The 27,172-nt window shown below is 37.5% G+C and overlaps 1 protein-coding gene across 3 annotated transcripts in view; it reads right to left on the bottom strand.

The window, feature by feature from the left end:
- Nucleotides 1–27,172, bottom strand: part of Ppp2r5e (protein phosphatase 2 regulatory subunit B'epsilon) — a 141,223-nt gene that overhangs the window by 46,735 nt on the left and 67,316 nt on the right. For all 3 annotated transcript variants that reach the window (XM_074067830.1, XM_074067828.1, XM_074067829.1), the window contains exons 3-4: nucleotides 23,559–23,755; nucleotides 4,984–5,085 (exon numbers count right to left, since the gene is read on the bottom strand). In XM_074067830.1, coding sequence (XP_073923931.1) covers nucleotides 4,984–5,085; nucleotides 23,559–23,755 — 299 coding nt within the window. The remainder of the gene's footprint in view (nucleotides 1–4,983; nucleotides 5,086–23,558; nucleotides 23,756–27,172) is intronic.

The raw sequence follows: 27,172 nt of genomic DNA, 5'->3' as shown, positions 1-27,172 counted from the left end.
GGTTGAAGTATATAAAGAAAATCAGGCTTTACACAGATCTAGCAGTTGGGAAAAGGAAGAGTAAAGTTTTCTCACATAGTTGTGTATATTCTTTTTTGATAAGACACCAAAACTCAACAAACTGTCATTGCCTAAAGATTAGGTACAATGCAGAATTTAAAATACATCCATGAACTTTTTGTTCTCCATAACGCTAAAAGCTAACTGTCTATCTAGCGTTCTAAATAGACTTTCATGCATGCATGTGTTCCTAAAAGCATTCATTTGCAAAGTGGAAAATCCTGGTTTGCTGGTTTATGCAGATCTTTCAAATGTTGACACATTCCAGTATACAGCATCATTAAAGATCACATTCTTTAACCTCAACCCCTCCCCCCCAAGTCTTTAACTTTGAGAAGCTGTAAGGCTCAAAGTAACAGATGTAAGAGATACAAATTTTCTAAAATTCTGGTCCTAAATTTTACTTTAAATGCTCTATCAATGACAACAAATATTATAAATTGGTTTCCTTGCTTTAGAGAAAGTACCTGCCAAATAAACAACTCTTTGTTCCTTCAAGTAAAAATGGTATTCACAAAAACCAGCTAGTGTACACTGTAATTCAAAACAATTAGTGTCCTCCAGCAAGATAACCACTGCACATCAGTCAGTATATATGTAGTATGCATGCATGCTTCCCATTTCATCATGCAAAAAAAACTGGGGGAGGCAGGAAGTACTGGGGGTTTGAAATCAGGACCTTCCATTTACTAGGCTGGTGCTCAAACACTTAAGTCACACCTCCAAACACATGTGGAATTTTTTTTTTAATGTGTGCTCAAGGGTCAAAACTATTGAAGCTTAATTAATTTAAGTTTTTATTAAGTTTAATTAATAAAAATTTATTTAAAATTATTTTTCTGTTTTTCAAGGATGCTCTCAAGTGAAGCTAGCTTTTAAAAATTACAAATACATGTCAGTGAAGAATATACTGACTACCTGACCAGTCTGACACAACTGTTTTGATTGTGCTAAGGCAACAGCAGTTTTACCACCTTTGCTTTTACAATGAACAATACAAACAATACAACAAATGGTCAACACAGGGCAAAGGGCAAATACCACAGTATTAGTACAGAAGTCATTTTGAAAACTTCAAGTCTCAGATCATCCCAAGGGTCCATAGATACCACTAACTTAAATACTTCCTATAACAACCTTATAACTTCAGACTCTAATTTAACACTTAAATTGGTGTACATATTAACATTTTACTTTTTGATAAAACTATACTTTTATTTAGTCAGACACAGTAGTATGCCCCTGGTAGTTTTAGCTACTAGGTATGTTACTGACACGGGAAGATACATTAAGCCCAGGAGTTGAACACCAGTGAAAGGGAAGAAGGAAGGGGAAGGGAAAGCAAAGGGAAGGGAAGGAAAAAAAACCCACACAAAACTATGTTTTCCTCTTTGAAACCCTATATTCAGAAAAACCTCTTTCCCACTGATGTGGTATTATTCTTCTGGGCCCAGCAATTCTTGAGTCCTAACTCCTCACAGAATTATTCTTTTTCAACTAAACTTTCAACGCTTGGTTTTACAAATAGAATGACCTCTTCTGATTCCCACAAAATGAAGAGATACTGTCTTCACGGCCTAACTTGGCTGGCAGGGCTTTCCAGTGAGACTAGCAATGTGTTCTCTCCCCTTGAAACTATACTTGAAAGTAGTTGAAGTTTAAAATGGTTGATGGAAGCAGTTCAGATACATTTTATTAGTAAGCATAAATGTGCCCTGCACTGAAAAGACTATACCTCACAATCAAAACACTCCCTTGAGTTTCTACAGGGAGAGACTGGGGATGGGGAAGGCTAAATTACTCTTCAAGGTCACAAAAGTGAGTTCCCCAAGGAACAAAAAGACCTCAGCACTCCTCAAGCAGAAAGCATTAAAAACAATCCCTTAATTTTATGTGGAAGTCCTGCGAAACTGTATTCTATTGGAAAGACAGATCTAATTTCAGAAAATACATAAACAACAACCATGGTAATATGTGATACCAGCTTTTTAGACACCAATACAGGTAATAAAAAAGATGAAATAACATACATTATAGTAGATCTCTTGGGACATATTTGAACAAAAAAATCATGAACTTAAAATTATTTTGCCTATTTTAAGTATCTCTACAGATCCATAATTTGTTATAATCAGTAGTTTTGTGGGGGGCCACAAATTCTAACAAAACATGTATGCAGGAGCAATCAATTAGCTAGGCAATGAGGCTGGCCAACCACCCAAAAACCACCTCAGTGTAATTTTGCCATTCTCTACCATTCTCAGGTACTTACATTTTGCTTCCTTGTAAAATGTAGTCCAGAAATGGAAGCACATTGTTAATTATACAGTTTAGAAAAAGCGCAAAGATCTAACACTATGCTATGTTTTATTAAGAAAGAATAGACTGTGAGACCAATTAAAAAGTAAAATATTAGCCTGACATGGTGATACACACCTATAATCCTAATACTAGGGAAGTGGAGGCAACAGGATATTGAGTTCAAGATCAGTCTAGGCTACACAGGGAGACCCTGTCTCAAAAAACCAAGGCTGGGCTGGAGGAGTGGTTCAGGTGGTGGAGTGCCTATCTAGCAAGCATGAGGCCCTGAGTTCAAACCCTAGTAGCACCCAAAACAAAACAGAAACAAAAAACCTAGGGTTGGTGATGTAGTTCAGTGGTAGAGCACTTGCCTTGCATGTCAAGGCCCTGGGTTCAACCTCCAGCACCACAAAAAACAAAAAAGTAAAATAGTGAATTTAGTAATGGGTGACTGTGACACAAATGACCTATCATAAACAGAAAAAGATTTCTTAAACATTCAATAAGTGCTCTTATTAACTAAAACCACCTATCAGTGAAAATGGAAAGGTCACTTACTATATGCAGTAAGAGTATACAAAGAATTCCTGAAACAAAGCAACAAAGGATGAAGGCAACAGTGCACCTCTGGAATGACCCTAAATGAAGGCCAATTTAGAGGCCCAAACTGGCTTCAAACTGTTCCTTAGCTTCCACAGAGCTCAGATTACAGGCATGCTGCATGGGTTGAATATGTGAATTTTAAAAATACGTTTCCTACACTTGATCTAATCTTAGTTGGTCATTTTCCCCCTAAGCTAAAGAAGGAACCAGAAGGATTACAAGATTATCAGCCCATTCTGTAATCATTTGTAACTTTATATCCAAAAAGGTGACAGTTTCATGGCGATTTATCACTGTTGCTCTGGTTTTAGGGTTTCAGATGAACTAACAATTAATATTCCTACAGAAATGAGGGTTTAAACTACATTTTTTGGAGGCAAAATTAGTTTAATAGCTTCAGAAATTAATTCAGTCATGTATTTTATAGAATCATTAAGTACAGGAAAGATTAGCTGAAATACTAACTTAAACTTTATTGTACTTGAGGGGAAATTTATGACTCTGATTATCATGATTTAGAGTATTCGAAATGCTCTTTGGAATGGCAAGAGTTGCCCAAACTTTTCTTTGGTATACAGAAAAGATAATAAGCTGAGGCTTTGAAGACATCTCTCTCTGTGTCTTTTCTGGCAAAAGATGTAGGACTTTCCTGAAGAGATAATCTTTAAAAATATTTTTTTTCATCCAGACTAAATTACATTTCAATGAACTGGTGCCAAGTGTTAAGAATAAGACAGGGCAGAAGTCCACCATTCAAAAGGAGACTTTACTGGATTTTGTCACAATCTGGAATATTGCAGATAGTATTATCAGGCACTTAAAAAAAAAATCACACATCTAAGATAATAAATCAACTATGGCATTTTAACTAATTTAATTTACCCAATCTTGGCATTGGTAGCAGGAACATACCACAGGATAGCAGAAACATATATATATCCTGAGGAAGAGCTGAGAAAATAGCCCCCAAAAAGCTCTGGAAAACTAGGGGAAATAGCATACATGTGTGCCTATAGCAACCGAGAGTTGCCAAAGCAGGACAGGTCAAGTTGCAAACTTTTGTCAGGAATTCTGAAGAAGAGGAAATATAAATTGCTAAGATTATCTCTAGGCCTTATCAGCCTACTACACAGTTCTTGGCTCTTCAAAATATCTCCTAGTAAGTAACCATAACACACTTCTACAAAGATGCAGTGGCTTCTGCCCAAGGTGAAGGGGCAAAAATGTACAAGGTTATATTCCTTCTCTTCCATCCCTTCCTTCCTTGCTATTATTCATCACCCAGCCTCTGAGGGCATTCTGATTCAAAGGAAAGATCGCTTTGGGTTTCGATATGTTCAAATTTCCTTGTTCTCTTCTTTTGAGAAAGGTTGGCCTTGAGAGCAAGAAAGAAGGAGCTGGGAAATGACCAAGTATAATAAATAAATAAATACAATACAGATGAGCCTGGCAGTGCAAAAGGAATTGCAGTGGTGGCCCTTACCTATCCTGGCACATGAGTATAACTGGACAGCACAACTTTTTCAACACAAGAGAATTAATGCACCTTCACCTAGTCTGTCTTATGATACTAGAAAAGAAATAGCTACTGAATTTGGTTTTGTCTTTCCAGACTAAAGAAACAAGCTTGTTGTTATTACAAAGAGAGGCAAACAAAGTTCCCAGGATACCTACTGCTACATACTCACAAAGATAATGTACTCTGTGAGCTAATCATGTACCACTAATATTAATAATCCTTCCACTGGGAAGGATCACAAAGAAACTCTAATGAAAAAATAAGAACTGCTTACTGGCCCTGCAACATGGGGAGGCCCATACCAAAGCACTGCAATAAAACTATTCTTTTGGCATGCTCATTATCAAGAGTAAGAAACATAAAAAGCATCCTTCAGCTTTCCATTAATGTACTCTAATTTGATTTCCTGGAGAAGAAAGACCTTCAAAGAATTCCCATGCTAATCAATGGATGAGTTAATGGATCTTTTCTTTCCAACCAAATGGTATAATTCAAAGTACCTGTAAATGTGGCCATGATGCCTCAAGGGTAGGTTCATCTTCTTCTGGATCAAATTCATTGCTGTCACTAGGAGGGAGAGTTCTGAATATATTGCAAGATACCTAAAAATAAACAAGCAGCAGAGTTAGCTGGAAGCACCTTATGGGAAGCCTTACAGGAGGTCCTCTGCAGAATAGGGACCTCCCTTTGCAGGCTCTGAGGCCGGGACCACCCCTAGGCAAAGCTGAAAAGTCACAGGAGCAGCACCTTCTTACTCTCCTGAATTGCACTTCTTGTCCTTATTTGGACACATCACCCCAGATCCTGTAATTTTATACTTCCCATCAAAGCCTGCTCTAGGTTACTTACCAGTAATGTTTCCAATTAACTAAGTTATACTAGGATATAAATAACTGCTAATGGGTACAAGACAAGTACTTCCTTTCTCAGACTTATTCACAATTTGCCAATTTATAGCTAAAGTAATGACAAATTCCAGGCATTCACAAAAAAATGAATCAGGAAAGAAATTTAAGAACCTTTTTAAGATCCTTAAAATCACACAATCTGTCCTCAGTTACTGTTTACAAAACAGTAATGATGCTCAAGGTCAGATATATCAAAATCAGGGTCATCTCTAAATCCCTGATTTACCTGCAGCAGTTTGTATGTGCAACCAATATGGGGAATGGACCAGAGGACTTCATAAGATTGTCAAAAGACATCTACTATCTAAAACAGGGTTAAAACCACTATACTAAATAGTAAATTTGTTTCCATTAAATCATCCTTTATCACTTGCAGTCACTTCTGATTTACAGTACAGGTTAAATGGTTGTTAAATAGCTAATGTCAGCTGCATGCTTATGCAAATCTATCAGGACCACAAGTTACCACCAGCACAGAGCAGTTTTGTAATGTTTATGTGACTATATTAACATGCATTCAGGTATCTCCAAAGTCAAAAACTGCCTCTATATTAAAATATATGAGGCTCTAGCCCTAAGTCTTTTATTTTATTCATTCAAGAATGGATTATCAAAAATGGACAAAGGAAAAGTTTTAAGGTATATTAGGATTTATTTCTCAACTATTTTATTTATTTATTTTATGTATCAGTACAAAGATAAATGCACAAATGTCTTTTGAGGAAATTTAATGAATGCATTTTCATTCCAAAGACATTATAATAAAATGCTCAGTACTGAAATTAAATTAAAGCCTTAAAAGTTACCAGCCTGACCTCCAAAAAGTAGCTAGGACAGAAAGCAAGGCTGAGTGGATGGGAGGATTGAATCTTTAAACCTAGACAAACTCTCTTCAAAAGGAGAAAAGTTTATAGAATTATAAACTTTACTATGAAGTTTTTAAAATCAGAACATGTTAGACTCATCCAGTCCCTTCTTCTTACAAATAAGGAAACTGAGGAGATCAGAGCTATCCAGTCCTTCAAGTAGCAGAGTGTTAAACATGCACCACGGTGCTCTGAGTTCTTTCTCTGATATATCACCTGTACCCCTGTCCCTGGAGACCAAGGATGGACCTTGCTTCTTTATTTCTCTCCTTTTCCTCTGACCTTCCATAGCCCTATTCATCTTTAATCACTTCTGTTATTCTTTCATTTCCTCCTCACCCCTGTCTCATCATCTCCTTAAGGTTTTTTGGTCTGCTTGTGCCACTCAAAGGCATTCTCGGGCACTATTTACATACTTGGCTGACCTTTCTCAGCATTAACAAGGAACTCTAACAATCTGTTCATCCCCACTACTGGTTCAGATCTCTGGTATCAAACGTCTTGATTACTGCAATGTCTGTGGTGGTATTCTTCCTCACATCCCTTCTTGTCTCATCCAATCAGATTCTAAGCCCCTCAAGGACACATTACCTGCCTTGGAATGCCTGTCATCCAATAAACATAAATAGAAATAACGGGAGGATCGCCAGATAAAATACAGGACACTTAGTTAAATATGAACTTCAGATAAATGACAAATAGTTTTTAAGCCTAATCTCATGCAATATTTAGGATAGTATCATACTGTCCAAAAACTTATTCATGGGCAGGCAGAATGACTGAAGTAGTATGCCTAGCAAAAAAAGTATTCATTATGTGATATTCAAATTCATCTATTGTCTTGTATCATTTGCCAGATCTGTCAACCCTAAAATTATGGTTAATACTAAGTAAGAACCTCTCTACTCTTAAGAGGGTAGTTACAGGTGAGGCCTAGGATCTACAAGCTGTTTGCTTTGTTTTTGTTATCTTTTCAGTACTTTACTGCTAAATACTGTTAACAACGATGCAAAAAAAATAAATTTTAAAGTCTTGGTGAAATGTGAAAGAAGAGATTACAAATTTCCCAAGTTTATGGCCTGATAAGCAAGAATAGGAAGAAGGGTTTAAGCCTATTTTCATCAGTTTTTGATTAAATAATTACTTTCTAATTTATATCAGCAAAATACAATATTTAAGCTTTCAAATTATTGTAGAAAAAATAATTCATTGTCCCTAACCTCTTTTTCTCCATAGAAATTACTAATTTCACATCATTATTTTGGTTGACATCTTGTTATAACTGTTATCATCTAGGGAAAACAACTAGCAAAGGATTTGCACATTACAAAAGAACAGTATGGTGAGCACTGAGTATCTACTCCTTAAATATCTGCTAAGATTAATACAGAATGGACAATAGAGTAAGAGCTGTTTTTTTAAAGATCAGAATACTACAATTTCCTTTAGTTATATATTTGTTAACACTCTTAATATTTAAGATTCTGGTAAATCAGGCATGTAATGTGACCAGAGGAGCCCCTGTATCACAGTGCAAAAAGCCAACTTAAATCATCTCTGTGCCTCACGATATATTTTCTACATGACTAAGAATCATCTTTCTTGGTAAAAGCAGATGAACCAGTTGACCTCAAGAATATTTCTTGGGGCGGAGGGGGGAGGAGAAATGACCCAAATATTGTATGCACATATGAATAAAAGAAATTTTTTAAAAAAGAATATTTCTCTACCTTTAATGGAGAAAGCTATCACTTCAAACAATTATGTAACATCGAGCATATCAACCATAAAAACAAAAATGGTAGATCTATAAAATGTTCTTGAGATCACATCTAAGAAGTAAATTTTCTTAAGAAAAAAGGACTATATGAATGGTATTAAATAGAGAATGTTCAAGCAAATTACAAGGTGCCATTATTTCTCTTGTGTTGTTCACATTGAGACCTCATGGCTGTAACAATTTCAACGATATTCCTGAGTTTTTCATCTAGATTATTTATTTATTCATCCATTCATTTATCTATCATATATTGAAAAGACAGCAAAATGACTTAATCAAGCATTTACCACCTAAGGGATAGCCCAGTAAATACAATGTTGAAGCTAAATCACCATACAGTATTCTGTTAGTATTTTAAGACTAATAATGACAAATTTAAATAGAGATGGCAGAACTGAATCTTGAAAGAAAATAGGCAAATCCCGTAGCAGTTAATCAGCATTTACCATAAAAGCCATTTTTAAAAATTATTACAACCGAAGCAAAAAATGTGAATATAAGTAAGACTTAAATCTCTAAATAATACCTTTGAGCACATAAGACTCTTTTCAATCATACTAGAATTTGTATTTAATATTGAATTCTTATAACTAAAATTCTAACAAAATTTGCTACCATAAAAATAATAAACAATATACATATAATGTGAAGTTACTTTTGCTAACACCAAATTTAATAATTGTTAATGGTGGGCTGGAGGTATGGCAGAATGCCTACATATTAGGCATGAAGCCCTGAGCTGAGTTCAAACCTCAGTACCTCCAAGAAAAAAAGAACTATTAATGGTCCTGATTTAAAAAAAAATCTTTCAAGTCTACCGCTCAGCCCCTTTAAATTAATTAAAGATAAATAATTAATGATAAAAACAAAAATCCTAATTACATTCAAGGGACTTCAAATCAGAAACACTTAAGTATCTTTAAAGCTGATGCTCTGACTAGGAAACAAATGTCAAAAATTTAAAACTTTGGATTAGTACCAGAAATTTATCCAATGAATAATTTATTCCTAAAGCCAACACAACTACTTAAAAGATGTCCGAACTTGAGAAACCTTTGAAATACTTTCTTCTAGCATAACAGCATGTCCATAGTACCTAAGGGGCAGAAATTTAATTTAATCAGTTTGATAATTTCTTTGATTATAGGCTATTCACTGCAGGTCTAATTTTATTATCTAACAGATTAAATATTATAACTGTCACTGGTAAGCAACATTATCAATACAATTATAATTCCTAGAAAAGAATCTCTAGAATTTATTATTCCAAGTGCAGGGCTCAACAGCACTACCAACCACAGTGGCAGGTGGGTATGGCCAAGGCACTACAGCAAGGTAGTCCACTTTTAGCATAAAACCGCATTTAAGGACAAAACCGTATTACCTCTGAGAAAATATTCACTGAGCCAAGGACAGAGTACGAGTGTAAGAAACACATGCTTGTGACAGTTGTGAGATTTATCTTACAACATCTAGAAATCTCTAAGAGGATTTAAAAGGACATTTCTAAAGTGAGGGATCACAACCTTATTGCTACACATTCATTGTAACAGTACTTTAAGTCTGGAGGATTAGCAACCGCTCTATTACACTTGATTTCTGAAATGAGGCAGGATTTCTGAAATGATAAAAAAAAGAAGTTTAACAGGCAACTGAACAAAATAAGCGCTTTTAAAAACTTCTACTGGCTAATTGGTATTTTTAAGTACATAGATAATATTCAAAAGACAACATTAAAGTCACAGAAATCTTGAGCATGTAGTATTTTTGTAACTCACAAGGAAGAAGTAATTTTTACTTATATTTCCTTTATCAAGCATTTCTTTTTGACTATACTGGGTAAGGCAGGACAGATGAGAAAACAGGGAAGCTTTTCATTTTTAATAAATAATAAAAGGACCAGAATGAGACACTGGAAAGAGGAAGTAAAAACTGGAAAGCCAGAGCAGCTGGCCCCTCCCACCTCCTTTTAGAACAGGAGGACATGAAGGGGCTGTCTGCACCTGCCTTCCTGTTTGAGATGTTAAGAAGCTGCCAGGCTCCTTGAGTGTGTAGAGAGACAGAAAAATGAAAGCCTGTCTAGCAAAAGTAAGTCCTAGAACCCTGTGTTTTGATTAGGCCTAGATCTCATCTCCAGGTTTTGAAATAATAAACAGCACCCATCCTCAGCACCGAGATCCGTTATCTAAGGATTAGGGCGTGCTAGTCACGTGGTCATGTATTTCCCCAGCTCAGAAAGTATAAGACTACAGATAAGAACCTCCAATTTGAGTCTTTACTCCTATTTCCTGCATAGAGAACAGGAAATGTCTCTCCCTTTTCTTCCCTATCTCCTCTACTTTATCCTGTTATACCACAATAAATTTTTACTAAACTTCCACCTTGGGAGATTCTTCATCGTTAGACACTTTAAAATGCTTTTCACATATGGATCTTAAGTACCTGTGACTTTGTGTGGAAACCAGGAAGCAGAAGCTGTGGGAACTCACTTAACCCTCATCCAGAAACGCTGATACACACTGTATAAACTTATATACACCAAAAAAAGAAATCTGTTTTCATTGTTATTGCTGCTGCTGCTCTTGGTAATGGGAATATTTATTTGATAATTGTTATGATGAGTTGGTACAAATGGATATGTAATATATACTGATTGTTTCTGCAAATAATTTGGTCCCTTATAGATGTGGAGTTGCAGAAGGATGGAAAGGACTCTGTACCTTGAGAGATCAAGAAAAGACTCAAAAGGATTTGAATACAGGGCAAATGTAAACACAAAGATTGGTTTTAAGGAATATGTCAACATTTCATTATCAAAAGACAAAAGGGAGAAACTGAGTGAAGACAAGGATTTTGTCTTTTCTTCACCTCTCCTTAACCTGTCACATGCTCATTAGATGACAGAGACACCTCAAAACAGGAAAAAAATGAGACTTGGGGAAAAAGAAAGACAAAAATGTAAAGAAGGCATTTAGACAGGGCTCCCTTCATCCATGTACAGTGATTATTAATGCCAATAAGTGCAAGAAAGTTTATAGTTGCAGTATTCATAATAGCTCCAAAATGCAAACAACCTAAGTATTCACTAAACAATGAAAATGATTAATTATAGCATGCACATAAATATGCTAATAAATATCCATGAAAATAAGCTACTGCTAGTCATAACAAGTCAGATTCATGTTGAGTGAAAGAAAGCAGGCTCCCCAAATCAACACACACAGAGTTTGATTCCATTTATAACAAGTTCAAAATCAGAACAAACCTAATTCATGGTATTAATATCAGGACAGCATTGGGAGAGAGGACTTAAGCCAAGGAACTGTGTGCTCTCTGGCCTTCTGTGCCACGTACAGTCGCACTTTAAAAGGGGCTGGCTGGCTGGCTGGGCGAATTCCTTACCAGCATCACTCCCTGTAACCACTAGTTGTAGTTTCAGCCTTTTCTCTAGGACTGAATCTCCAGACAATATGTTCTGAGGAGAGAGCAGCCATTATTTGGGAGCTGAGTGGGGAAGATGCTTAAGGATGTTTCCAAAGTGCTCCCTACTTTGAGAAAGGTACCCACTGCTCTCAGATACACCAAATGTCCCCAAGAGTCCAGATTCTCTCCGGTTGTAGATTCTCCAGAGAGTGAAGGTTCAGTCTTTTGCTGGAACTTGGGAGGAACAGTCACCCAGCTACCTGGTTTGTGGAGAGTAGGGTGAGATCAGAAGTTTTAGCTTCTTATATAAACTTTCCCTAAATCTCCTGTTACCACCCACATGCACTTTTTCTTTGAGAGGTTCATTTATTTAGGAAGCTCCTTGTAGTTAAGGTGGTGCAACTTGGCTTCTTTCCAGACTGCCCTCACTGCTGCTTTAGGTTCAGCTTTCTCTGGTCAACTAAGGTAGTAACTGCAGGTCATTTGCTTTCCAGCTGGAAATCTCTCCACTTTGCTTTGTTCTTATGGGATTTGTTTATTTTCAATAATCTTGGAGAGCATTCAAGAGGTAAAGGAAGCAAACATATGCATGTGTTCAATCTACTCTTATTTACTCAAAAGCTAACAATTAATTTCCTATTAAATGATTTCTTCCATTCTCTAGTAACTTCTGCTAATTCAAGTAACTTAACTTCTTTATGCAAACATACCAATTCCTTTTCAGTGGGCAAGAGTTCAGTAGAACAGCAAGAAAATCAAATGGCAGCTGCTCTCATCTTAGCCAAGGCAAAATGAGAGATCCACATCAATTCCCTTTCTCAGACTACCACTCACTACAGTAGTAGTGGGTCTTTTATTGTTTTTCTAACGACACTATGTAGCCCATGCTGTCCTTGAATTCTTTATCTTTTTGCCTCAGCCTGCCAAGTGCTAGGATTACAGGTGTACACACCACATCGTCTCAGTACTAGGTCTCAGAATGAAGCAAAATGGAAAACTAAAGCACATTCAGGATCTGGGGACACTGAATACAGAATTCAAATGAATGCCTGCAAGTCATCATCTCATTCAATAAACAAGTACACAAATCTCAAACAAACAAAAATCAGCACAAGGAACACAAAGTAGAGCAAGGCTCATTCTTAGTTAGCTGCTCTTCTCACAGTACGCAGTTTTCTATCAACTTTTCTTCTATGATCTGTGTTCCCATAAAGCAGCTCTGATATCTCACTATCAAAACCTGGTCTGATCAAAATCAATCTTATCCTCACTGGCCTCAACATATCCCTAAAGAGAACTCTCCTCCCACCTTCCCCATTCTTTTATTGGGTTTGCTATTCTTGTAATCCTTCTTTTCTTTCACCTGTTATAAACGATTTTTCAAGAAGTCATTTTACTTATTACTTCAAAGTAATTCTTTGGTTCTCTCATGGTGGTATTACTTTTAACAGTGGAAATTTGAAATTTAAGTACCCCAAATAGGAAAACACTTATTATAAATAGAGGTACATAAGCATAAGGTCGTTGTTAGAATATTTTAAAAGATATTTAATTATGCAAAGGCATGTTTATATCATAATGCTAAAGAAAAAACTTAAAGAATCCAAAATTACACATGTATGTAGAAAAATGTATTTTAACAAGGAAAAATAGGAAAATGACATATGGGAATTATCTGGGATGACAGCAATGTTAAAGATCACACTGAGGTGATAGTTATGCGTTTAAACAATTATAAATCCATTCAACAGTCTCTGTTCTTAAATTTTTATTGTGTATCAAGTAGGTTTAAATTTACAAAATTTTAAGGGAAAAAATAGGAGGGGAACTAGTCAAAATGTGAAAAATGACTGACTTTAAATAATGACAAACAATGGGTATTTTTTCTTTTCAGTGAGGAGCATGGGGAACAAATATAGGAATTCTTTCACATTTCTTTTCCATTTCGTTTTCTTTTGACCCCTTCTGACAAGATGAAGACAACCATCTTAAGCCATCCACTACCCTGGGTTAAGTCTGCCAGCTTCATCTTCCTTAGAGGACCAAAGATATCCTTTGTAAGGACTCAAGGAGAAAAAAAGTAAGAACATCATTTGCCTTTCACTTCCTGTTCAAAAACCCCTATACCTTCCTGTTCACTGTCTACAAGACTGAGTCTTATTAGCTTGCCAAGCTCTCTGTAATCTAGACCCATCCCTCTCCACCTTATTGTCCACAAATTCAGACCATAAATCTCCTACTCCCATTAGGCTTCTATTTCAAGATCGAACTCTGCCCAAAATAAGAGGCACCTTTTTACCTGCTGAAACCGTGGCAGTGATGCTACCTTAATTATCTAGAGTCTGCGACCCCACACAAAACCTAGATATAGAAATGGTATTTCACACAAACAACTATATTGCACTTCTCCAAAATTGGAAATGTAGCAGTGAATCCAAAAGTGAAGACTGTTGATATTAAATCTTAGAATCCAAAAATAGAGGTGTAAACACTGCAATAAACATAGTACTTACTGTGTTTAAATACAGTGCAGGCCCTTGTACTGCTGGCATTCAGGGTCCAGCATTCACAACCGACACACAGACGTCATAGCAGGCCAAAGCAGGCTGCACTTTACTATTTGTGGACTATGGGTCCTAAATCCCAGAAAGTTACTAAGCCTAGTGAATTAAGTGAGTTCTGTAAGAGCCAGAGCACACGAGTAGATAAAACAGTATTATCACAGAGCTTTTTTAACACCATAAATTCTGAAAAAAAATGCTTCAAATTATATGGTTCAAAATTAAACCTCTTGAATTCTGAATTCTAAAACAACATGTACAAAACACATGAGGCTCCAGATGTATATTTCTGGCTACTGGGTATCTGTTTCTTACTTGAAATCACAAAAACTAAACAGGAACCACTGTAGAAACAGTCACTATCCCTTAACTTTGTGTCAGTTTGTCTGTCTCCCTATGTCTGTGACCTTTCATTAGTAATTAGTTATTAATTACTCACCTGAGCTGGCAGGTGAGTAATTAAAAGACACCTGACCTACATCTGACCACTGGTCAGTCTTCCTTGCCCTAAAACTCCTGCTCAGAACAAACTGACTAAGCTATGCCCTGTCAGGGGAGGACAGCTAATATATACCGGTCCCACCTTAAGGAGGTAGGCAGCAGCATGGGTGCAAGTGCCTCTGAAGGAAACCAAGGACCCTGGCTAAGGACCCTGTTAGCTTACATTTCAAAGGTGCATTTAAACACCACTGCCAGTTAGGCACAGTGGGGAGTGGGGGCATACCTGTAACCCCAGTACACAGAGACCAGCCTGAGCTATAGAGTGAGTTCAAGAACAGCTTGGACTATATAATAAGACCTGCCTTAAATGAATGAATAAATAAATAAAGTAAGCATCATTGCCTTCTGATTGTTTCACCCCTCAAATAATTAATCTCATATCCTTACCAGAAAAGTATATAACAGATTCCTGAATTCCTGACTTTGTTATTAAAAGCAGCACAAATACAAAACTCAATTTTCCAGCACACCTTATTATGTCTAAGCTCAACAAATTTTTCTAAGAAAAAGTCAAAAGTCTCTCAAAAGGAAGAGGCCTGCACTAGTCCAGACAGAGTTCTACCCTGTTTTCCTGAAGGCCTCAACTTTTGCAGGAAGGGCAATTTTGCAGTATTTCAAGCTACCCACTGAGCACCTAAATCCATTCGTTAGCCGTATTTCCAAAGGGTCCAGAAACATCATATTCTCCAATACAGCTTGCTTATCCAACTTACCAAATAATTATACGCAGTTCTCGTCTCACTCACAAACATCCTTTCTTGAATGTGTCATCCCTTACTCTCACAGTTATGTCCCTCCTTGCCAGGACCCATCCTGTTGTCTTTTCTCTGCTGCCTCGCTCAATTTAACCCTGTAATTACATTTCCTCTCTCAAAAGCCCCTTATCTTCTCTTCACTTCAGAGGGGCAACTTCCACCTCAGAAGCCACTGGATAGCATTAGTTCTCCCTTTTTTCATTTACAGAATAAGTTTGGTTTGAAATACTGGTCAGCAGCCAACTACCTCCTCTATAAGACCTACTCAGTTTTTTTTTGCCATCTTGCCACAACCATTACTGTCTCTGAGAATTTCACATTGAGGACACATGTTTTCTCTGCTGATCATGCATTACTGTGGTATAACAAGCTTTCCCTTAGAGAATCAACCAATAAAGCCCTTTCTCTCTCTTTCTCTCTCTCTCTCTCTCTCTCTCTCTCTCTCTCTCTCTCTCTCTCTCTCATTTCTGTCTCTTGGCAGAGAAATGCCAAACTGTATAAACTAACACCAAAAGCATTAGTTTATCATCCATTTCCTTGGTAGGCTTCTTCAGAAGCATTACTTATACCTCTCTAAACCATGTGTTCACTTTCAAGGTTAAATTAAAAGGCAGGAGAAAAGAGAAACTAAAACTTAAATGTAGTACTGTAACTTATCCCATAAAATTCTGCTGCCAGCCCTTACAGAAGGGCTGGAGACAGGGGAGTATTCTCATTACAGTGAGATGACATTATTGGATGTATCAGCACTAGACAAGTCAAAGCTGTCAAACAATTTTAAGTACATTAAAAACTCTGAACCTTTAAATCAGTTAGGCCAGAAGGACCACAGCTTGTAAATGAAGCAAATAGTTGCTTCCTGAGTACAAACCCTTTCTTTAACACATTTAAATTAAACTAAGCACTTTAAAATCCCCTTCAAATTCCTTGAGAGAACTATTGCAGGAAAGATGGTAAATTACTAATATAGTAAGGATGTGAACATGCAAGTATATCAGAAGAAAAATTACTTAGGTTACCTACAGGCAAGTATATGTACAAATGTAGATAATTAATTACAAAGGCATAGGCACAGGAAGTACTCCCCAGAAAGAACAACTTGAGGGCTGGTAGAGTGGCTCAAGTGGTGTAACGCCTGCCTAGCAAATGCAAGGCCCTGAGTTCAAACATCAGTAACACCAGGAGAAAAAAAAATTTTCAGATAAAGTTTCCCTGAGACTTTACTTTTAAAATCAACAGTAAAGAAAAGATATAGAAAAAAAGACAAAAAAGTTGGCAAGACAGCAAGATTTCCTTGTAAACAGAAAAATGTACACATTCATCTAAAGAAAAAGGTAGGTCTACCAGAAGTATCAGAGGTGATACCCTGAACAATGATAACAATAACAACAATGGTTATTTAATTACTTATCACTGTGCTGAACGTTTTTCATCACTTAATTTTCACAATAACTATATAAACTTAGAGGAGATTTGTAGGCTATCACACAGCCAAGCAAGCAGACAGACTGGGTCCAGGTTTGTCTGTATTTCTGACCCAGGCAGAAAAACAAAAGGGAAAAACAGGCTGTACACACATTAAGTGCTCCCAAAGACTAGGGGACCCACCAGAGACGGGGGTTAGGAAACTCACCGGAAGCCCTGCACCTTTATAAATGGGTCACTGAGCTTAAGAGTTCACCCTCTGACTGCTTTGCAATGATGCTGCTGTCACTGTCTCCAGTAAGAAGGAATGCGAAATTCCTAAAGATTGTTTTCTTGCCTCTGTGCTGTGGTTTTTTTCCTTGAGCTCTTCTAAATAGGTAAAAGGATTTTTAAGTCTTCCTAACCTTGCTTAGTGAATTCTTTTCAGATCTCATTCTAAAAATGTCTTTCGGTAAGCTTCATAATCATAACCTAAGGCTCTATCCTATATGCTAAAGAATTCTTTCATTTCTAATGTGATTCTCCAGTCCTTTCTCTCATACTTAGCCTATTCTCAAACTTTCCCAATAATCCCCTTCTTAGATAGCACTCAGTTCTCTTCCACTATTTCTATTCCCAATCTTCTAGGCAGTCTACCCTCAAATAATCCCAAAAGTTCTTTTGCTATTAATGTGCACCTACAAATTTTATCTCCTTTGTATCTAAAAAGTTACCACCAAGGCAACAATGTACAGTTATATTCCTTATCAGATACAGAAAGAAGAAAAATATTTGCCCCAGGTAGTTATCATTCCTAAGGCTATGTTTAGTTATTTTATGGAAAAAAAAAAATCCTCTGTCCTTCAGCCAATACAGTATATAGTGAAGTGAACAAAGCACTCCTAAGAGAATGTGTAGGCAGACTCTGAGATAATTTTCCCACAAAACCTTGTTATTCTATTAAGAGGCTAACCAGAGTTGATTTCTAGTTAAAGAATATACAAAAGATAAAGTATTTAATCAAGTAACAGGATATAATTTGAGAATGAGAAATAAATAAACCTAATGGTGGTCAAGAAGCAACATAAAGGACTAAAGGAAAGAACTCAATAAAAAAGGGAAAAACCCAATGTATTTTATATTAAAACTACATTAGCTTTGGAAAACCACATGTTCTACAATTTGGGGTACACAGAGATTTATTGGATTGGGAGTTAGGCAGACCTTGAAATGAAGACAAGCCAAGTCATAAAGATAAAATATGAAAATAACAGCAATGACCATATGACAAGGCTGTACATTTTTTGTAGAGAGAAATGATAGGATTTTACTATAATAAAGACAGTATATACAAGTTCCACTGCTGTAGGAACAAACAATATCTGTTATTACCAGCTCCACTTCATTTTTATCCCCTCCTCAATGCCCTGGCTCTCACCTGTTCCATTGCCCTGTAACATGTGATTCTGGATATCATCTCTCCCCTGCCCTACTCCATGCTTACAATCACCAATCTCTACCTCCACCTTTCTACACCTTGACCTCCCATTGGAACCTCAACATTAATATATCAAAAATCAATTCCTGGGCTTCCATCCAAAACATGCTCTCCCTATTGCTATATCCTTCTCAAACAACAGTCCCACAAGCTACCTCACTGCCACAGCTATCCTAACTCCTGCCTCTCTCTCTCTCTCTCTCCAGACATCCACACAAATGTAAGTGTTCAATTTTACCTTGTAGATCAATCTCAAATGTTACACTTTCCTTCCATAACTACGTTTGGTTTAGGACCCTCCACATCTTTTTTTGTTTTTTTTTTTTTTGGTGGTACTGGGGTTTGAACTCAAGGCCTGCACCTTGAGCCACTCCAGCCCTTTTTTGTGAAGGGTTTTTCGAGATAGGATCTCGAAAACTACTGCCCAGGCTGGCTTTGAACCAAGATCCTCCTGATCTCTGTCTTCTGAGTAGTCAGGATTTCAGGCGTGAGTCTGAGCCACTGGCACCCGGCTACCCTCCACATCTTCTAACGTAACATTCCCCTCTGACTTCAGTTTCAGCTCTATCCAATCTATTTGTCCTACTGCCATTAAAATATAATTCTGACCATATCACTTCTCTGCTTCAAGCCTTTCTGTGGTTCTCAACTGTTTCTGAGCTTCTTTCAGAATCTGACCCATGTCAGCATCTTCAACAGCTGCCATTTGGCACCTCCTGCGCCCCAACACACATACTCACTCACTCTCCCTCCCTCTCTCTCAATGCTGTAACAACTAGTATTTCCCTTACTTGTCATGTGTTTTGGGAATTCCTTTCTATCATGTAATTCACTTTTTCATTTCAACACTAGTTCGGTACCTGGAAAACACATGTTCATCTATTGAGGTTTTCTTTGCTGTGAAAAGCTGCCAGAACCACCCTATCTACCTCCAATCAACCGTCCCTTCTCTGTACTCCTTCCTTGCTTCACATATACTTCTATGACATTATGTCATGCATCTTATATGTATGACATTATCTTATAATTTGTTCCCATAAGTATTCTCTACCAGCATATTGGCAGAGTTAAGGCCTTATTTTTAAATCCTCAATATGTAAAAAGCATGAGCCAGGTGAACTGATACATGCTTGCAATCCTAACACTTGTAAGGCTGAAACAGAACAATGGAGTTTCAGGCCAGCCTGGACTATCTACTGAGACCCCCATCCCTATAAGAAATGGCGGGGGAAAGAGATGTAACTGAATAGTAGAGATCTTGTCTAGCGTGTGCAAAGCCGTGGGTTTGATCCCCAGCACCACAAAAAAATATAAGAATAATAATTTTGAAAAGCACAGAACTAAGTCATTAATAAACATTACCTGGAATTAACAAAAATAATGTCTTCATTGTTTTTGCATCTCATACTTGAAGTATCCCCAAAAGAAATATTTTTGAAGAAGAAGATGTATAAATATTAAAAGTATAAAATATAGAGAGTTTAAATTTGGGTAAGTAAAAATTCACAAGAGATTATTTGGAGAGCCAGAAATTCTAAGAAGTCTTTCAAATGGATACATGGCAACAGAACCCAAAAGACAACCTTAGTATAACGTGGTTAAAAAATATATATGCATCAAGAACAAAAGCTAGACAGGAAAGATGATGTAAGGCGGAATGTAGCAAACCTAAAGGAACTAAAAGTCCTGATTGCCACTTTTCTATCAGGCATGACCCATGGAAGGAAATACATGAAACAAATCACTTCCCTAAGCAACTACTCCAGACAGTGGTTTGTAAACATACAGAAAGGTAGTCTAAATTTCTTAGACTGTGCTGATCAAAACTGGCAGGTTTCACAGTTGGAAGAAACTCAGAAATCATCATCGGTTCCCTCCATTTACAGCAGGAAAAACTGACAGTTAGAGAGAGAATACTTACCCAAGGTCTCACCACTAAGTAAATGGAAGATGAGAAATGCATCTACACTCACTTTCTGGGGCTCTTTCCACTGTTCTTCTGCAGGTTACATGCTATTTTCTCATAGAATGTTTACACATAAAAGTGTTTTTCTTTCTCAATTCTAGTAGTCCCTAGATAGTTCCCAGACTCCACTTAAATGTTAAAAATGGTTTCCCTGACTTACAGATTACCTCCATCTGTCACTTTATTTCCCCCTAACAGGGAAACCAGCTTTCAAAGTACAGGTCCCGTCAGGTTGGGTCACCCTTTGGTATTAATGCTGAACTATACCATGTCATGTAAGTCATCTTGCATTGTGAAACCCAGCTAGTGTTTCATTAATATTTCATTAAAAACACTAGCATTTTCCTCACTAATCCCAGCAAAGAAGTTTTGTTTTACAGTAATAAGAAAGAAAAACGGGCGGGGACAGTGACTACCCAACAGGCAGGATCATTTTAAGTGAGAGAAGATAAGAACCACTTAGGTAATGGAGCACAACACATCCACCTGCCAAGTCCATTAACAGGAACTGCGGTAACACCAGCGACTATAAAATCGAGTACCTAATAACAAAATCACCAAAACATAACAATGTTATTTCCTAAATATTCACCATGTGATAGGGACTTTTCTAAGAGACTCACACATTATTGCCAGTACTCACAAATACCTACCCCACCACCCAAGGCCAGTATGACAAAATGAAGAAAGTGAACAACAGTGGCAGAATTAAGCCACAAAATTAGGCAAAGAGCTTAGAGATAGCAAAGTGGGAATAGGGGGCACCAAGGGAGACTTGGTTCTAAGTCTTTTTCTTACAGAGCAGTAAACACACTGTTGATGTTAGACTGTGTGTGTGTGTGTGTGTGTGTGTGTGTGTGTGTGTGAGAAAGAGAGAGAGAGAGAGAGAGAGAGAGAGAGAGAGAGAGAGAGAGAGAGAGAGAGAGAGATGGTGGTGGTAGTAAGAACCCCAATGAGCAAAGAAAAAGTATTTTGTTTAAGTGGAATATTTATAAAGAACCTATGACCACATTTCTCCTCAAACATAAAATAACTCACTCACAGTGATGAAGCTATAAGTATGGCTGGAATTGGCAAGGCCAGTGTGGTTCCAAATTCCTTTCTCTTTATACTTTATCATCATGCCTCCTTCTAAGTAAATGGCCCAGATTACCTAAAGATCCTATAAAATTAGTAGCTAACTAACAATTTTACACATCATCAGATCTAAAAAATGAATATACCTCTAAGAACTCGAAACAACCATCTAGAAAGTTAATTTTCTACTGCTCTAGAACAGCACGCACACTACAGATTCAAAACCTCCTAAGGTAGGGCTTGAGTGTATTTTAAAACACACACAAATGACAGACGCCTTTTTTTTTTGGCTGGGAAGATGGGAGGGAATGAAGGAGATAAGAAAAGGTCTCCTTAAGGAAACTAAACCTGGACTAGACCAAGCTGGGTCTTATGAGAGTCAAAGAATTTTTAGATTGTGCTAAATACAAGGACTAAAAACTGAATATAACCTAATGATATCCAATATCTTCATGGAAATTTCTCCAGAGCCTGAAATGCCTACATTTTAAGAGGGAATTTATTCAACAAATTTGAACTAAGTCTGAAGTAGGAGGCATTCTGGAGACTGCAGAAATACGCAAGACAGTTCTTTCCAGGGAGTACTTTTAACCTAATTAGAAAAAAATCAAATAGATGTGTGACAGGATAAAAATAAATAAATAAATAAAAAGAAGCAAACACATTCCAGAAGGGTGGGCTGCCAACAAGCAAGGAAACTGAGGGAAGGAGAAAGCACTGGGTTTTTCCAGTAAACAGCGGCAGCACTTTTGGGCACTTGATGGAAAATAAGAATTACAACTAGGGGCCAGGCACCCATAGCTCACGCCTGTAATCCTAGCCTGAGAGGCTGAGATTGAAGAATCGATCACATACAAATGTACTAGCATGGGCTTATATATGCATGAACTATCAACAGAAAGGTACAGAAGAGTTATAAACAGTGGGTACCTCTGTTAGCAAAGGATATGGGTGGGCTAGAACTGAGGGACTGTGCTCTGCAGAAGGCAGCAGGCTGGAGAAGAGTCTGAGTATCAGGTAAGAGATTTACAAGCATTCAAACTCAAGAGTAACATTTTACAGCAGTGGAAACCTGCTGATATTTGGGACTAGAGAATTCATTCTGGTGGGGGCTATTCTGTGCATTGTAGGATGTTTGACAGTATCCCTGGCCTCTACCCACTTTCCGGATCTGGGTAGAACAACCAAAAATGTTTGTAGACACTGCCCAATGTCCCAGTGAGGCATAATCACTTCTAGTTGAGAGCACTACTCAAGAGCAACAATAATAACAGTTAGCCTACATAGCATTCTAGCACTACATTCCTGTGAATCAATAACAACTCCAATACTACATCATAACCTACAATATGCAGATTTGAGGAATACACTTGGCATTGTTTAGAAATGACCCCCTATATCAATTAGTTCCTCAAGCTGAGATGATTCAAGTCCCTTTCCAGATCTGAACTATCATTTTTAATCATATCTACTCCATCACAAATGTCTCTTTTTCTGCATTTGTTGAATAAAAATGGTAAGAAATAAATAGGAAAGCTCAACAGCATTGAGCAGTACATGAGATATGCAGGTTCCTCCAGCAGGCTTTCCCAATGATAGACACTCTGATCCTTTTGTACCTTGATGCTTACTTGCACAAGTCAAGAGACCAGTCTTCTCCCCTCCCCCCACCCATCTTCAAAGAGCCAAGGAAGGTAACCTTCTCATTGAAATCTAACAATCACATTTTGGCTCAACTTTCAAAAAACTAACATTACTGTTTACACAATAAGAACATAGCTACTTATATTATGCCGATAATGTTTCTTCCTACAATTCCTAATGACCACAAAATGTCAGGTGCTGTTCTAAAATCATGAAAGGCAATACTCCTGATTTCAAGGAAATTATAAAAAGGATTAGTTATAAAGCCAAGGAAGGCCTTAACTCGATTCTACACGTAACAATTTTATTACATGTAAAGCCATTTCTAACATACCACAATGAAGAGGGGGGAAAAAATCAAGACATCCAACAGAACTAAAACTTTTGCTGATTCCCTTGTCTTTTTCTTTTTCCAAAGCCAGAAGTCCAATAACCCCTGGCATTGTTGGCTTCACATTTTGAAGTCACTGATGCCTTCAATGCTGCTGTAGTTGGAAAGTTCTGGGTTTCATCCTCATGAACCCATGCTCTTCAAACTCTACTGCTGTGCCGACTACTTGTGCTTAGCTCTCAGAAGCCTGGCTCTCGTTTGAGTAGGTAGCCTCCAGTGACCTCACTCTGCAATAAATACACCTGTGAGTCGCTGTGGAAGATGCTTAAAAATGTCAGTGGCGGAAAAAAAAGAAACTCACCATTCTAACTACTTCAGGGTAAGTCTGCTCTGTCAAACAGCCTCTGCTTATTGTAATGTAGTCCACCAGTTCATTAAGAGTGGAGCGCTTGTATTCTTTCATTTTAAGATCAGATAGCGTGTCCATGAAGTCAAAAATGACACAGCACTGCTGAAGTTTCTTTAGGAACAGTTCAGGCTGCTCTGAGGTTGGAACGTCTAAGAAAAAAAAAGGAAATGGTGTAAGTCTGTCATCAATTTCTAGGAAACAGGAATTCTCTGTGAAAGTTACTTCAAAAGCAAGCTCAAAAGAATAAGAATTCACATGACAATAGTGTTCTTTAATAGTTACACATGGGTGGGAGGAGAAACCACATCCACTACTTTAGAGACCATGTCTCTGAAAACTACAATATACCAACACAATTGACTGCATTTGCTATTTTGCAACAAAGATTGACTATAATCCCAAGAGCCATTTGAAGATTGAAGCAAATTTTAACCAAAAACACCCTTATGTCAATACTTTTAAATTAAAAAAAAAAAAAGAAAACACTGAAAAGGTCAATTTTTCCTTATAAGGTGAAGCCAGAACTTTCACTGGTGGTCTAAATTATTTTTACTAAAAAATTTCAAAGCAAAAATGTCAATATATTCATTTTAATTTCATGCTGACATCCTTGGTATTTTAAGCAATTGCTGTGTGTTTATATTTTTTGTTTTGTTCTGGCTTGATCTCTATGAAGTTTCTTTGTCGAAGAAACTTGAAAATCCAACGAAATGAAACAATTCCAACTCTCTCAAAAAGAGCAGTGGGAAAATAAGAGCAAATTCCACATCAATCTATACTCTCTCTTGTGACACATCTTCTTCCCTTAGAGAGGGAGAAAACCGCTAACATCTTTATTAATGTTCTTTGAACAGACATTTGTTCTTTTTCAAACAAACAGAGGGTCAAACATTTGGCTTAGTGTTGTTTCTTTTAAAAAAAAAAGAAATTTTTAAAATTCTCCAGCTAGAAATGAACTGGATCTACAGTTCAACATGCGATACACCAACTAAACTGCAGACAGCCTGCTTCCACTCCTGTCTTCTTCCCACTACTGTATTCCTGAAACTGGAGCTTCCCTGCAGAGGCAATGAACTCATTAATCCTCACAACAGCTGGAGAGGTAAGCAGGTGGCATTACTATTCTCCAGTTTTCAAGAAGAAAATTAGAGCTAATCATTGAGATCCCACAATGAGTGAGTTATGGAGCTGGGTGCAGCACAGTCCCAGCTTTCCTTTGTACTACCCAGGAAGGATTTTAACAGTGTTCAGCCAGTCACTTGCAACCATCCTCAGTTGCCAGGCTTCAGTCAATGCTGTACCACAGCGTCATGGCCTGGCCACTGGCTCCCTGGAAGGGAGTGTAACTACACACGCACTCACCTTACAGCCAGGAACCCCAGCAGGGAGAGTGAGGGCCAGCCTCATAAGCACGGGATCCACAGGACTCTTCTCAACAACCCCCTCCCCTCCTCACATCCTAGAACCTAGCCTGGCTACCCACTACCTATTCCCCCAAAACACTGCCAAGGTAAACCTAGTCCAGTGAATGGGATACCTGAAAACATAGGATTTCTCCTCTGGGTATTAGTGAACAATACTTAAAAGTAATCAATATTTCTAAAGGTATATAGCATCACTGCTATTCTCAGCCAAAACTGTGTAAATTTAGAAATTATTCAGTGTGTCCCACCCCAATGTACACAGGTTCCCTGACAGTCTATAATGTCTCTTACAGTCAAAATGTAGGACTTAATTAAGGCATGACATATGCTATGCTCCTATATTTAATCAGTTTGAAAACATCCAGTCTTATTAAGAACTAAATGTAGTCAGATCAAGTTTTCTCTTTTAGTACTACCTGCTTCAGGTGTTTAAATAAATAAATAAGCAAAAAACTAAATACAGATGTTTAAAATAAATAAATAAATAAACAAAAACTAAACACAGCTCCTTATGAATACGACTACATAGTCTTGACCAATATCTAATTATATGTGAAGGACACCAGGGTTAATTACTAAAACTTCTGAGTTCTAAATCAGATCTAAAACCTCGAAGCTGAATAGGAGGCTTGATGCCTCAAAGGGAATAAGAAAACTCTCACTAATACAACATTAAAGGTTAAAATCTTTAGGGGAAACTTTAATTAATCCAATGTTTTGATACCATAGCTTTCATAAAGTCTGAAACCCAGACTATTCACATGGAGAACTCTTGAGCTAAGTGCATATGTATAATGAAAGCAACTATAAATGATAGCCTTTCAAAAACAAACCATCAATTCGTTTCAGCAGTAACAATTAATGTTTGTGGTCACTGCAATAGCACAAGAGATTTGTAGGTTTAGCAATTCAAAAAATTCAGGCAGCTAACACTTAGACCTTTTTTTAATGCTAAGCAGTTCATATTTATCCTTTATGCAAATTAAAACATCACAGACAAATGTAAAACAGGCTATCCACCTCCCAGATCGAATAATGGTAATAGCCGACATTTACTGAATACATTGGGCACACTCACTGGATTGCAGTCTAAGCATTTACATACATATCTCATTTAATCCCTACAACAACCCTACACAATGGGTACTATTTCCAATTGAATAGAGGAGTTAGAGAAAACAGAGAGAACTCAGTAACTTGCCCAGAGCCATAAAGCTAATAAACAGTGGAGACAAGACTTAAATCCAGGCAGTCTGACTCCAAAGCCCAGACTCAACACCATGTAACATTCAAACACAAGCAAAGGCCAAAGTAATTTTGTATTCCAAACAGGGTACATGCAAAGGCAGAAAACGAAAAAGAAAGTAGGAAGAAATCACTAATTTATCCCCACCATGCTGAACTCCTCTTTATCTCTCCTCCAGCCCATTCACCAGAGATTAACATACAGAACAAAAGCTATGGTTTATGCTTTGTCCTTTTATCACAGATTAAATTCTCTAAAATGACCTCCCTTCATTAAAGAAAGTGAAACTGACTAAAGGCTAGAGGGTGAAGGGGTAGGGCATTCCTTTAAATTGGGCATTCCTTTGTAGTAAGGATTAAAATATTTTTCCCGTCACACTGAAGACAGTCTAAGAGCCAGAGTGGAGGTACACTCTCCACTCCAGCTGAGGTCAGAGGATTGCTTGAGTTCAGGCATTTGAGACAGCCAGAGCAACATAGCAAGACTGTGTCGAAAGAAAAGAAAGGAAAGGAGGGGGGGAGAAAGAAAGAGGAAAGAAAAGAAAGGAGGAGGAGGTGGAAGGAGGAGGAAGAGAAGGAGAGGGAGGAGAAAAGGAAGGTCCAAGGGACTTTTCCTACTTTTCCTATAATGGCTGGTCCTGGGACTGCCTCCCACAGCTATGCTGCTTCCAATCTCCATGCCCCCGTCTCCCCAGGAACAACCCAGAGAGCAGGAAGGAGCACAGCAGCCTACAAGGTTTCTAGGCTATTGGGAAGTTTAGAGAAGTTTATTATCTACCAAACCAGCTCCAGAAGCAGATAAAAATATTCTTTTTAAAGAAACACATAAAATAAGTCAGACACTGGACCATAAACAGCAAAAAAGAAGGTATCAAACAGCCAGGAGACTCTGACCAC

This window comes from Castor canadensis, chromosome 3 (assembly GCF_047511655.1).
Source record: "Castor canadensis chromosome 3, mCasCan1.hap1v2, whole genome shotgun sequence".
NCBI lineage: Eukaryota > Metazoa > Chordata > Mammalia > Rodentia > Castoridae > Castor > Castor canadensis.
The sequence above is the reverse complement of the archived record's forward strand: the minus strand, read 5'-3'. Positions and strand labels throughout refer to the sequence as shown.